The sequence below is a fragment of the Erinaceus europaeus genome, chromosome 4, assembly GCF_950295315.1.
Source record: "Erinaceus europaeus chromosome 4, mEriEur2.1, whole genome shotgun sequence".
Lineage (NCBI taxonomy): Eukaryota > Metazoa > Chordata > Mammalia > Eulipotyphla > Erinaceidae > Erinaceus > Erinaceus europaeus.
The window spans coordinates 72014552-72029677 of record NC_080165.1 but is presented as its reverse complement, the minus strand read 5'-3'; the positions used below and the strand labels follow the sequence as shown (position 1 = coordinate 72029677).

The 15126-nt window shown below is 39.1% G+C and overlaps 1 protein-coding gene across 1 annotated transcript in view; it reads right to left on the bottom strand.

Annotated features, from left to right (window-relative positions):
- The window catches only part of MEP1A (meprin A subunit alpha), a 46211-nt gene that overhangs the window by 24467 nt on the left and 6618 nt on the right, over nt 1-15126 (bottom strand). Inside the window, exons 5-6 of the mRNA XM_060190820.1 lie at nt 12743-12860; nt 6126-6301 (exon numbers count right to left, since the gene is read on the bottom strand). Coding sequence (XP_060046803.1) covers nt 6126-6301; nt 12743-12860 — 294 coding nt within the window. The remainder of the gene's footprint in view (nt 1-6125; nt 6302-12742; nt 12861-15126) is intronic.

The window sequence follows — 15126 nt, the reverse complement described above, 5'->3', positions numbered from 1 at the left end:
GACTGGGGGTATGGACCGACCAGTCAACGCCCATGTTCAGCGGGGAAGCAATTACAGAAGCCAGACCTTCTACCTTCTGCAACCCTCAATGACCCTGGGTCCATGCTCCCAGAGGGATAGAGAATGGGAAAGCTACCATGGGAGGGGGTGGGTTATGGGGATTGGCTGGTGGGAACTGTGTGGAGTTGTACCCCTCCTACCTTATGGTTTTGTTCACTAATCCTTTCTTAAATAAAAAATTTAAAAATAAAATAAAATAAAATAAAAAATTAAATTAAAAAAGGAAATTTTAAAAAAGGGGGGAGGCAGGTGGTAGTGCAGTGGGTTAAGCACACATGGCACAAAGGGCAAAGATCTGTGTAATGATTCCTGTTGGAGCCCCTGGCTCCCTACCTGCAGGAGAGTCACCTCACAAGTGATGAAGCAGGCCTGCAGGTGTATATCTTTCTCTTCCTCTCTGTCTTTCCCTCCTCTCTTGATTTCTCTCTGCCCTGTCCAACAACAACAGCAGCAATACACTAATAACAGCAACAAGGGCAACACAAATGGGGGAAAATGGCTTCCAGGAGCAGTGGATTTGTAGTGCAGGCACCGAGACCCCAGAAATAATCCTGGAGGGAAAAAAATTGCATTCGATTCGAGAGAGAGGTGATTTCGATATGACTAGCCAAGCCTATCTCTGTCTTGTATGAGAAACTTAGATCTGCCTAACTACATAGTACCTAAACTCTGCCAGAAGCTTTTCTTTTAATTTATGTCTAACTTTAAACTATAATCAGTTCTTCCAATTACATAAAAGTAAAATTATTAGAGATATACTGTACTATATAAACCTATATGTGAAAGTAAGATCAAAATACAACAAATATTTATGAGGTAATTGTTTGCTTTGTGAAAACCATGTATCATGATTGATTTGGGGGGGCAGAGGGCTCACACATGCACTATTCACTGTTCCCAGGCCACTTTTTTATTTAGAGAGAGGAGAGAGAGAGAGAGAGAATACAATAGTACTGGTACTCTTAACTTAGTAAAGGACTAAAACCCAAGTCATATTCAGAACAAGGCATATAAACCACGTAGTAAGCTCTATATCTTGGATCACAGTATTATACATGTTAATGAATTTCTAATACATTGAAGTTTCTCTCCCAAACTAATGCTTTTCTATTCCTTGAACACTTACTACTTTAAAAAAAGAATACTAACGGGCTCCAAATACACAGCATTTGGACTTGTTCCCTGCACACTGGAAACTGATAAATAATACTTCAGTATACTCAAAAAGCAATATACTAAGTTATATGAAATAACTAAGAACAGGAATACCTAAGGAAGTCTATTAACTAAAAAATATATTTGTCAGGACAGCATAACTGCACCCTAATATGAGAAGGAAGAAAGATCCTCCTCCTCTTTTTTTTTTTCAATTGTCCTTTTATGATTTTTATTCTACCTCAATATATAATCTCCAGGTAAGGACCAAGTCTCAATTGTTTTCAACCTTTTAGGTGAAAATATTAGTTCTCAGTGGATAAATACTGATTAGATGAATATAGTAGCATCATTAAACTCCAGTGATGCTCAGGTCAAACTGTAAGTTTGGACTATCTAAAAAAGAAAAATGTAGCAGTAACAATGAAGCCCAGGAGATGACTCAGCATATATAGCACATGTCTTACCATGTGTGAGACCCTGGGTTTGATTTTCTGCATACATGCTAGCATTACATACAAAATCCAGTGGTGTTTCTCTATGCAAAGACTAAATCAGAAAAAGAAAGAAAATCCATGAATCAGTCCCATTCACTACAGTAATAAATACCTGGAACTGTCAAAGCAATGTTGAGAAAAAAGAACAGAACTGGAGGCATCACACTCCCAGATCTCAAATTATATTATAGGGTCATTGTTATCAAAACTGCCTGCTAGTGGAATGAAAATAGACACACTGACAATGGAACAGAATTGAAAGTCTAGAAAATAAGCTCCCACACTTATGATCATTTAATTTTTGACAAGGGGGCTCAGACTATTAAATTGAGAAAGTAGAGTCTCTTCAACAAATGGTTGGGAAAATTGGGTTGAAAAATACAGAACAATGAAACTGAACCACTACATTTTAGCAGACACAAAAGTGAATTCTAAATGGATCAAGGACTTGGATGTTAGCCCAGAAAGCATAAGATACTTAGAGGAAAATATTGGCAGCACTCTGTTCCACCTACATTGTATAGGTATCTGCAAGAATACAAGTCCAATTGCAAGGAAGACAAAATAAAAATAAACCCATGGGACTATACAAACTGAAAGGTTCCTACACAGAAAAAGAAACCACCACACAAATAAACTCCCATAGAATGGGAGAAGATTATTTTGTTTGTTTTGTTTTATTTTTTATTAGTGATATAATAATGATTGACAAGATTGTGGGATAAGAGGGGTACAATTCCATACAATACAATTCCTGCCACCAGAGTTAGTTCCATCCCACCCTACTAGAGGCTGTCTGCCCAGAGAAGATCTTTACATACCAAATATCAGACAAAAGACTTATAACCAAAATATATAAAGAGCTCACCAAAATCAGCAACAAATAAACAAATGATCCCATCCAAAAATGGGGTGAGGATATGAACAGAATATTCACCACAGAAGAGATCCAAAAGGCCAACAGGCATAAGAAAAAATGCTCCAAGTCATTGATTGTCAAAGAAATGTAAATAAAGACATCAGTGAGAGACCACTTCACTACTGTGAAAATGTCATACATCAGAAAAGGTAGCAGCAACAAATGCTAGAGAGTTTGTGGAGACAACCTTCCTTCACTGCTGGTTGGAATGTAAATTGGTCCCACCTCTGTGGAGAGCAGTCTGGAGAACTCTCAGAAGTCTACAAATAGATGTACCCTATGGCCCTGCAATTCCTTTCTTGGGGATATATCCTATGGAATCAAATATGTCCATCCAAAGAGATATATGTTTACCTATTTTCATAGCAACAAAATTTGTGTTAGCCAAGACCCGGAGGCAACCCAGGTGTCCAACAACAGGTGAGTGGCTGAGTAACTTGTGTCCTATGACAACCTTTACTTGAATCATCAAACAAGTAAATGCAGTAAAACTTAAGGTTAACTTGGACCCCATAAAATCCTAGGTCAATTTCCTTCCTTACTTGAGACCAAACTCCATAAAACTTAACAGGTTTGGATACGATAAATGACACTCAAAACTGTAACAACTAGGAGAAAGTCTAAACTCATCAGATAAAGAAAGGACTACAAAATCTGGGTAAGTGGAAAAGACTGGCTCACTTAATGATGGCCTCTTTGGTGAATATCAGGCCATGCCATCATCTGGGGCTGTAGTCAGGAAATCCTTGGACTCCCACATAGATTTGATGGACCTAAGCCACTAATAGATCCCTCTCTCTAGCATCACTGGTCATTTCCATCAGGAACATATAATAATAAATTCTCTTGTAGACCTCGCCAGGACCTTGCCCTCATTGTAAAGTAGTAGTATTAGGGATTGCCTCACTCTCCAAAGGAACGCTGGGTCATCCTACCCTGACACTGAAGGAATACTGATCCTGAAATGAGCACAGCCTAGAATGTTCCCAGCCGTGACCATGAACTGTGGGCTCAGGCTAACAGGGACACAGACTCTTAAGCTAAATATTGATATATATGGGCCCTTGATCAGATAGATGGCATAAAACATTACTTGTATTTATATATTTTCTTCAAGTTTGGTCTGCCTTAATCTAGCTTTCGAGTCCTATTCTCAGCTCTGACATCATTTTCTCAGACAACATTTTTAGCACACCTCCATGTTAGCGATCATGCTTAAGCAAAAATTACTAACTCACTAAAATTACTAAGTTCCATAGGCCCCTCAGGAACTTACCTAAAATAAACTTCCCAGCTTCTCTCTACCCTAAGATCCCTATTTTCATCTGTTCAATTGCTACTTTTTTGGTTCCCAATTATTAAACTTTTTTTTTCTGCTTTATATTTTATCACCTTTCAGTCACCAAGTTGCAGATGCTACTATGATTCCATCCTGAACTTTCTGGACAGAAGACCTCACTGATGTACCATGGGACCTCACCTCTCCAGAGTTCTACCCTACTAGGGAAAGATATCATCTGTTTTCCATCTACACCATGCCTCGGCCTCGCTTGAGCTTAATGTGCAGCTTGGTGATACGAGAATCCAGCATGAAGCCCAGCCAGTCTATCTTGGCATTACTCTCGATCGCACTCTGTCATTTCACAAACATCTCATAAAAACTGCAGCAAAGGTGGGCGCGAGGAATAACATCATTGCAAGACTGGCCAGCTCCTCATGGGGCGTGAGTGCTTCCACACTACAATCATCATCTCTGGCATTATGCTATTCCACTGCAGAATACTGTGCCCCAATATGGTTCTGTAGCCCCCATGTCCACTTGGTCGATTCCAAATTATATTCCTCCATGAGGATAATTTCTGGAACCATCCGTTCCACCCCGGTTCCATGGCTGCCAGTTCTTAGCAACATCGCCCCGCCAGATATTCGTCGGGATGCGGCGTCATCTAAGTTCATTTCCCACGTCTACGCTCGACCGGATCTGCCAATATACGTGTATACGTGGATATCTTCGCCCACCCTGTCCAACGCTTGACGTCTCGTCACCCAATCTGGTCCCCTACGCCTACAGTGAACTTCTCTGTTCCAGTCTCTTGGAAACAGAGTTGGCAGTCAGCTGAGGTAAAGAACAAACACCTCATCACAGACCCCTGCAAGCGTCAACCCGGCTTTGACCTAGCACGTTATGATTGGGCCCTCCTCAATCGCTATCGAACAGGCCATGGCCGGTGCGCCGCTATGTTCCATCGCTGGGGAGCCAGAGACGACCCAAACTGCCCCTGCGGCTACAGACAGACTATGACCCACATAGTCAAGGACTTCCACCTCTCCAGATTCAAAGGAGGTCTCGAAACTTTACATCAGGCTCAACCTGATGCTGTTGACTGGCTACGGAAGAAGGGCAAACACTAGAAGAAGAAGGGAAAGATAGAAATAGGCTGGGGGTATGGATCAACCTGCCAATGCTCATGTCCAGTGGAGATGCAATTACAGAAGCCACAACGCCCACCTTCTGCACCCCCAACTCCCACAGGGGAGAAATATTAAAAGATGACCAGAGGGCTCTGAATTCCCACTCCATCAGGACCCTGAGAAAGAAGAGAAGTAAAGGAAGGACATCTGAAAGTAGTAATAGGTATAGGCGTAACTTAGAAAGGAAGAGAAGGAGGCAGGACCATAGAAAAAATGGGCAAATATATAGAGATACAGAAATAATAGTCAACCACTCTCTGTGACCTTGGGAAAATCACTGCAGTTTCCAGTGGAGGGAATGGGACTACTAAACCCTGTAGGACTGGTGTGGAATTATACCCATTATCTCATAATTTTGAAAATAAAATTTAAATCACTAATAAAAATTAAAAATATTAGTAAGTGCAATTTATTATAGTCAACATTCTTCTGATATTAATAAGATTTTAGTAGTCTTAGAAAATACCAAACAATAACTTTGATTTAGCTCAAATTGTGTTAGTTTTATCTAAAAATCAAAGTTCTTATTAGTCATTTTATGTTTATTGTTTTATTTTTAAACATTATTGATTTGATAAAACATAAAGAAATATTTAAGTTGGACTTAGGATCATCATATAGCCAATTAAACTTCATTTAGTCTCCTTGGCTAATATTTTGAATCCAGAGAAATGACCCTTAAATCATCAGATTGAATCAAGATTTACTTGATTCAATAAAACAAGAAGTAGATAGCATTTTAGATATATTTTCAGTGAAGATACTGAAACAAGGCAAAAGCTTAAGATGAATGTTAGTTAATACACATGTTTAGTTACCCAACATATATCATTTCTTACCTTGAAATTGTTATAATGAGACCAACAGAGTCTTTTGTTGATAACTGCAGCTACCACTATGCTCTAATTTTCTGAATTATGAATAGAGAAACTGAACTACTATTCACATCATTTGAAGATTCATTTCAACAAATGAAAGAGACAATAATAAATTACACCCAGCTACCTTGAGTTCATACACACCTGAAAGAATTTCATCCCACCAGATGTCCACATAATCATCCCGGTCAGTTCTTGACTGCTCATGATAAAATCCCAAAGCATGTAGAATCTCATGTTGGATGATGGCCTTGTAGTCACACCTAGAGCCTATGGAAAGGTTCTGTCCCACATGTTGGTCACCAACCTCAGACCAGCACCTTTAAAGAAAAAAGAAAATTTTCTCCTAGAAAATTAAAAAATTGAAATTAAAAAGATCTTAAAACACAAGTTGGAAGGTAGGTTTGCTCTCAGAAAGAAATCATGCATAGTATTTTCATATGCTGATGGTTCAATAATAAGGGACTGGTTCAATAAGCACTTCCTTTTTATGTTGTCATTTTATTTCCAGGGATATTGCTGGGGCTCAGTGCTGACATTACATATTCACTGCTATTGGTAGCCATTTTTTTCCAATAGGACAGAGAGAAACTGAGAGAGGAGAGGGAGATATCCAGGGAGAGAGAGAAAGATAAACACCTATAGACCTGCTTCACCACTTGTGAAGCATTCTGGTTACATGTGGGGAGCTGGGGGTTCCAGCCTGAATCCTTGTGCAGGTTCTTTTGCTTACTACTATGTGCACTTAACTGGGTGTGCCACCACCCAGCCTCCAGGAAGGACTTTCTCTTCAAGGAGTGTTATGTAATCTTTAGTGATGATAGTCCACTATAAAAAGCATACATACAGACATCAATTGTTTCTATTCATCTACCAGGTAGAAAGAAGTTAAATAAGATGTTCTTTCTCACCTTCACAAACCCATGGGGTATTCCAAAAAGTAACACTATTGTATTAATGGGATAATATTATGTATTCTGGTAGTGCTTGGTTTGCTTTTCTTCTTTATACTCTAATGGATTTCCAAACCTCCTATAATGAACAGGCATACATTTTACATTCATAAGAAAGGATCTTATTAAGAAGAAAGTTTTAGGGGTCATATGGTGGCTGACACAGTAGAATGCACAGATTACTATAAGCAAGAATACAGGTTCAAGTCCCTGGTCCCCACCAACTGGAGGAAAGTTTCAGGACTGTTAAAGCAGTGTTACAAGTGTCTCTCTTTCTCTTTAACTCTCTTTGCTCCTCCCCTCTATGTTTCTTTTTCATCCTCTATCAAAAAGGAAAGAAAAATAACAAAATATTGACTGGAAACAGTGGAACAGTGCAGGTCCCTGGCCTCAGAAATAATTTCAGTAGCAAAGGGGGAAAAAAGAAGAGAGGGAGAGAAATAGGTTTGCTACATGCCCATCTGTAGCACTATGGCAATGCAGAACAGGCTATATAACATATTTTTGAAAGGTTTCAGGCAAGAAAAACCCATAACTCTCCTCAGAAAACAGTAGGCACATGCACCAGCATAAGGGCACATAGTACAAAGCACAAGGATCTTGGTTCAAGCCCCTGGCTCCCCACCTTCACAAGCGATGAAGCAGGTCTGCAGGTGTCCTTCTTTCTCCTTCTCTGTCGTCCTCTTCCTCTCTCAATTTCTCTCTGTCCTATCTAATAAAATGAAAATAAAAAAGGCCACCAGGGGGGTCGGCCGGTGGCGCAGTGGGTTAAGCGCACGTGGCGCAGTGGGTTAAGCGCACGTAGGGCAAAGCGCAGGGACCGGCGTAAGGATCCCGGTTCGAGCCCCCGGCTCCCCACCTGCAGGGGAGTCGCTTCACGGGCGGTGATCTCTGTCCTATCCAACAACAAAGCAACGTCAACAATGGCAATAATAACCGTAACGAGGCTGCAACAAGTAGGGCAACAAAAAGGGGGGAAAATGGCCTCCAGGAGCGGTGGATTCATGGTGCAGGCACTGAGCCCAGCAATAACCCTGGAGGAGAAAAAAAAAAAAAAAAGGCCACCAGGAGCACTGGATTCATAGTGCATATACTAAGCCTCAGTGATAACCCTGGAGGCTACTACTACTGATAACCCTGGAGGCTACTACTACAAAGCAGTAGTAATCAAAACAGTGTGGTACCGGAACAAAAATGGTCATATAGACCAATGAGATAGGATAGAGAGCCCAGAACTCAAACCATATATGTACAGACACCTCATATGTGCCAAAGGGGCCAAATCTGCCCACTGAGGAAAAGAAAGTCTCTTTAACAAAAGGTGTTGGCAGAACTGGACAGCCACATGTAGAAAAATGAAACTAAACCACCAATTAACACCATACACCAAAATTAACTCAAAATGGATCAAAGATCTGGATATCAGACCTGAAAGTATAAAATACATAGAGGAACATATCTGTGAAGCATCTCATGACATAAACAGTCAAGACATATCTGGAGACTTCACCCCATGGGCAAGGGAAACAAAAGCAAGATTGAACAAGTGGGACTATATCAAATTAAAAAGCTTCCATACATCAAAAGAAAATTCCATAAAGATAAACAGGAAACCCAGCAAATGGGAGAACATATTAGCATATCATACTTCAGACAAGCACTTGATGTCAAACATCTATAAAGAACTCATTCAGCTCAACAACAAAAAAGAACAACCCAATAAAAAAGTGGGCAGAGAACATGCATAGACAGTCCTACAAAGAAGAAATACGCATGGCCCACAGACATATGCAGAAATGCTCTAACTCAGTCATCATCAGAGAAATGCAAATTAAAACCACATTGAGATACCACCTCACACCTATAAGAATGGCCTTCATCAACAGAACAGGAGAAGATAAATGTTGGAAAGGATGTGGAGATAAAGGAACTCTAATGCACTGCTGGTGGGAATGCAAAATGGTACAACCATTATGGAGAACAGAATGGAGAACCCTTAAGCAAATACTGATGGAAATACCTTACAACCCAGCAATCCTGCTCCTAGGCATCTATCCAAAAGAGATAATATCACTAATTCACAGGGATACATGCACCCCCATGTTCATAGCCGCATTATCTACAATAGCAAAAAATTTGGAAGCAACCAAAATGTCCCTTCACAGATGACTGGTTAAACAAGTTATGGGACATATACTCAATGGAATAGTACTTATCAATAAAAAAAAGATAATTTTACATCCTTTGCGATAAAATGGATGCAACTTGAGAGCATTATGCTTAGTGAAATAAGCAACAAGGTAAAGGAAAACTATAGGATGGTCTCATTCATATGTGGAATTTAGAGAACTGAACACACATACATAAAATAAACAACCAGACACAACACAACCCATATTTAAAATGGGAAAACTATAGTAGTTACCTAAGGGAGAGGGTTAAGGGCACAGACTTTTGGTAGTAGGAAAGATATGAAACTCTAGTCTTATCACTATTTAGTCCTATCAATAGCAATATGATATGAGGGAGGAGTGAATAGATTTAATATCTCCAGTTCCCCAACTGCCCAGACCATAGCCTTAAGCACAAATACTAACTCTTGCTAATATTTATCTTAGATTTACAAAAGGATCAAACTCTGATAAAGGGATTGTTTATGGATCTCTAAAAATGTATCTGAAAACAAAGCTCTGCAAACATCTAAATCAATTATAGCTTTAAGCCAGATAGGTCAAGACCTTTTGACCTTGTAAGTATTTAAAATATAAAGAGGTTCAGATACCACTAAAAGGGTTCAAATCATAGTGAAGTCAAGTATACTAACACAGATACTAAACCCTCAAACTAACCTGACTATAATAATTATTGATATTTTAACTCTCTCTAAGACTATAAGAACCCTTTGCATCCTCTTTAAGACCCACATTTCTCCTAGTCCTAGTACCTCTAGGATATGCCCATACTTCTGGAAATTCCTTTTTCTATGATTCCTTACTGCCATACCAACTCTGTCAACTTCAACCAAATTGCTACTAGTGCTGCCACCCCGCATTATGCTGCTATTGAAATCCTACTGTGGACTGTAACCTGAGATACCAGCCTGAGAAGTCAACCTCACAACTCTTCAAATCTGGTGACACCTTTCCTAACACATGGGACCACCTACATCCAAGTTAGATGGCATTTCATTTAACTAAGTAACAGATTCCATATTAGGCTAGGGTTTAGGGTACTGGATACAAGTGTACATGTATCCATAAACAAGGGGCAATTATTTAACTCAGAGTGCTTAATAATGATTGAAGTGCCTTAAGAAGGCATCATAAATTCTGTAATTGATTGGATTCACACTAAATTATCAGGACAGCCTAGCATAAAGGCCCAAAGAAGACAGATCCCCAAAACCTAACTCTGGGTGGGCTCAACAAACGATGCTCAATGACTAAACAACTGAGAGAAAAATCCAAGATTATCAGATAAAGAAAGAACTATAAGATTTGGATAAGGGCAAGAGACTGGCCCACTTAATAATGGCCTGTTTGGTCAGCATCACAACATCTGATCATCTGGGGTCCTGGTTAGGGAATCCTTGGATTCCCATACACATATGATATGCCCTGACCTCTAAAGGGTCCCTCTCTCCACTACCACTGGTCCTCTCAGGACCTTGGCTCTACCATAAAGCAGTGACGATAGGGATAACCCCAGTTTCTGGAAGGAAGGCTGGGGGTATCCTGCCCTGCCACTTGAAAATACTGGTCCTGAAATGAGTGAAGCCTGCAGTATTCCTCAGATGTGACCCTGAGCTATAAGCTCAGACCAATAGGGACTTAGAGGTTACACAGGCTCTGGTACTAAATATAAATATGCATTTACATATGGATGGAGCAGGTGGATGGAGAGAAATAGTTCATTTTAGCTACAGTTTTTTTTTTTTAAAGAATTGGAGTTAATCCCTTCCCTAATCCAACTTTCTAGCCCTTTTCTCCATTCTAACACCATTCTCTCAGACAATTTTCTCATCCAACCCCAGGCTAGCTACCAAACTCAAGCAAAACTACTATAGTTGTATGCCCTTAGGAACATGCCTAAAATGATTTCCCTAGCTTTCTTCTGCCCTAAAATCCCCAATCTCATCTGCTCTGATCCTACTTTCTGGTTCCTGTTCATTAACCATCTTGTCTCAACTTAGGTCATGCCACCTTCCAGACACCAAGCTGCAGTTGCTACCATGACTCTACCCCGACTTTTCTGGACAGGTGACCTCACCAATGTGTCCTGGACCCTGGCATCTCCAGTGCTCTGGTCCACTAGGGAAAGACAGAAACAGGTTGGGGGTATGGATTGACCTGTCAATACCCATGCTCAGCAGAGAAGCAGCTACAGAAGCCATAACTCCTACCTTCTGCTCCCTACAAACAACCTTGATCCATATTCCCAGCAGGGAAAAGTGATAGGATGAAGATAAAAGGGCTCTGCACTCCAGCTCTATCAGCACCCAGAGAGAGAGAGAAGTAAAAGGAGAGGGACACATGGAGGTAGTTATGATGTCATGAGTGGTTTAGAGGGAAAGAAAAGAATGAATCAAGAAAAGAGGGGCAACTTTGTATAAATATGGACAGATAGTTGTGGAGAAGATGGTTGGCCTACGTCTAAAACTTTAGGGGGAACTGTGGTGGATTGCAGTGGGGAGAGTGAAGATTCAGAACTCTGGTGGTGGGAATGGTGTGAATTCAAACCACTGTCAACATGTAATTCTGTATTATAAAAATATAAAAAAGAAGAAAGAAGAAAAAAGAAGAAAAAAAGAAAGCAACCAGTAGGTACAGACACCACTAGTAGAATCCCTAATTTCATCAGTGTTTTTTTAATTTTTATAGTTTCAATTATTTTTTAATTTCCTCATAAATCCAATTTTCTGTCTTTAATAACAAATTAATGTTCCAACAGATTGAAAATTCCTTTGTGACAGCCACACTGTCTTATCTCTCATTGTTTTTCTGAAATATCATATACCTTCAAATATTAATGGATTATATTTATACTTAAGGAGAATAAGGGCAGGGGGTAGATAGAATAATAGTTATGCAAAAAGACTCTCATGCCTGAAGCCCCAAAGTCTCAGGTTCAATCCTCCATACCACCATAAGCCAGAGCTAATCAGTGCACTGGTAAAATAAACAAACAAACAAAAAAGTTAAATCCTATCTACCCATGCACAGTTAACAAAAGCTCCATTGTCAGAACTTGATAACCAAACTCAAGTAAGAGGCAGCATGCAGAAATGCCTTCACACCATAACTGAAGATACAACAGAATTAAAGGTACAAACATATAGTCCAGGCAGAAGGTAGCTTCACTCTGCAATATGCTATAGCACGGATTGGCTTTTGCTATAGCACCACTGAATAAAAGGACTACTTTATTGGTATGTCATTTATTCTTCTTAGAAATAAGTATAAAGAGCAAATTCTCCCTAGAACTTTTGAGGCGGTCCAGCTAGTAAGGTAGTGAACCTTAAAGCAGTACTAGCAAAGGGGTGTAATTTAAAGCTTGTTAAACTCAAGCTTTAAAAAAAAGATGTTGTAATATAAAACATCAAAACCTAGGAAAAGAATTGAGGTAAATCTCAGGACCCAGTGGTACCCAAACGACTCAAGTCTCTATATAGTGGTTTAAGAATGTTATGTAACTCAAGAATTTAGAGAAAAATGTTAGCTTCTCTCTGATTTCCTCTTTGAAAGAGGTATCATTTTATGTAAACCAGAACACACATGATTTTTATACTCTAAAAAAACTTATACTAACCCATCAAATTTCTGAAAGATGATATATGAGCTCTCTCCTTCATAGGGCTTGAAATCCACACAGGACCTAAGGCGGAACATTTCAAAAGCATAGAGAATGGCTCCTTTGGCATTCAGTTCTGCATAAATAAGCAAAAATATCAATGAACATTATGTAGATCTTGGTTAATGTTTATAACATATGGCATCACATGATATTCATAGAAGTCGACTATCGTTTTTCTTTCTGACGTAAACAGAATTATTGAAAGTTAAAATTGAAGACTTAGTTGCAGAAAAAAAAATTAAGTACATGCTTCAAACTATTTTATTTTTAAAAAATAATTGCTTAGGATTTGCATTTGTATAGGTTTTGTTTTGGTTTGAATTGGTTCTTTGTATAAATATTTTCTCAGTACAAGGAAGAAAGGTTTTTATCATAATTTGCAATTGTGTTTGTTTGTATATCTCATGAGAGTTTGAACTTCTCTAAGCCGCATAAAGTCAAGAGAGGAAATCCTGGAAAGGAATGAGAGACTCGATTGGGCAACTGGGGAAGGGTGACCCAATAATCTATATATGACTATGTTGTTCATTACACCAGGTCTGCTGCTTTGCTTGATGTTGTGGTCTATTTACATAATCACTGTTTTGCCTGAGACCCGCCCTGCCTGCAGGGTATTGATTTAATCCCACTGTTAGATGCAAGCTTGATAAACTCACTTTTTACTTCTCCCTACCCCCTATCCTACGTATTTTCTCTTCGGATCTGACACTTCTGCCTCAGGAGATATAAAGGACAGGATTTTCTAATGAAGAGAGATTAGACTGATTGCACTGCATCCCTGCTCATCAATAAAGATTGAACTGCATTTCCAGCTCAGCCATGAGTCCCTAGTTGTCTATCTCCCACCTGTGATCTAGCCTGACATTTGGCACCCAAACAGGGGCCAGCATGAGTATATCTCCATTCTCTTTATCTAACCCATAAAGTTTGTACAAATGAGAGAAGATGCCAAAGATCTTACTGGGAAGCAACTGGTTAAAAAAAAGAAGTTAATTGAACTAAGCAGATAGTTCAGCTTCTGCCTACTACAGTAGAGAAAGAATTTGAAATTTTAATTGTAAAAAGCATAGCAGTTGAAAAAAAAAAAAAACCTATGGCATCCAGGTGAAGCCCCAGAACTCCAAAGCCCTATGGCTTTAGAATAAAGATGATAGTGAAAACCTGGTGGCCATTTTTCCCACTTTGTTGCCCTTGTTATTGTTCTTTTTGCCACTACTGTTTTGTTGAATAAGACAGAGTGAAATTTAGAGAGGAAGAAAAGACAGAGAGGGGGAGAGAAAGATAGGAACCTGCAGATCTGCTTCACTGCTTGTGAGGCAACCCCCCTGCAGGCAGGGTTCGACCAGGGATCCTTATACTGGCCCTTGAGTTTAGCGCCATGTGTGCTTAAACTTCTGTGCTACTGCCCACTCCCCCCCATCATGGTTTTTTTAAGAAGTTAAGAAGTTCTTTTTTTTGTTAAGTACAAATCCAAGATGGCCAGCCAATAACTTAACTACTTTCCCAAAAATGGACATGATTCAGAAGATAAAAACATCATGCAGAATCTCTATCATGCAGTGTTTACATGTTTTAAAATACAACAAAAATGTTGGACATGTGAAGAAACATGCTATTCATAGACAATAGAAAAAGAAGTCAAAACACTTCATTTATACAATAGAATTCTCTATGATTAAAAATCAGGAACAACAAAAAAATAATCCTAATGACAATACTTGTTTCTAGAACAATGGGGATAACCATGAAAGTGCATACAATTAATGCCACATATAAGTGAAATATTGAATACTTTCCTAATAAAATGGAAACAGAGCAAAAAAAATCACTGTCACCACTGCTATACAACATGACAAGATGCCATGAGAAACCACCAAATGGTGTAAAGACTAAAAAGGAAGAAGTCAAATTATCTATAACAACAGACCAATGTTGTTTTTGTAGAAAACCACAAGAAGCTACCAAACAATGTAAGCACTAGTGAGTGAAATCAGTAAGTAACAGAATATAAGATCATTCTATAAAATTAATATCTCTCGTCTTTGTCTTTCTGACTTATCTTACTTAACATAATTCCTTTTAGCTCCATGCAAGATGGGTCAGATAAGGTGGGTTCATTGTTCTTAGTAGCTGAGTAGTATGCCATTGTGTGTGTATATATATATATATATATATATATATATATATATACAGCTTTCTCAGCCATTCATCTGTTGTTGGGCACCTGGTTTGCTTCCAGGTTTTAGCTATTACGAATTGTGCTGCTATGAACATAGGTGTACACATATCTTTTTGGTTGGGTGTTATGGAGTCCTTGAGATATATATCCAGACAATAAC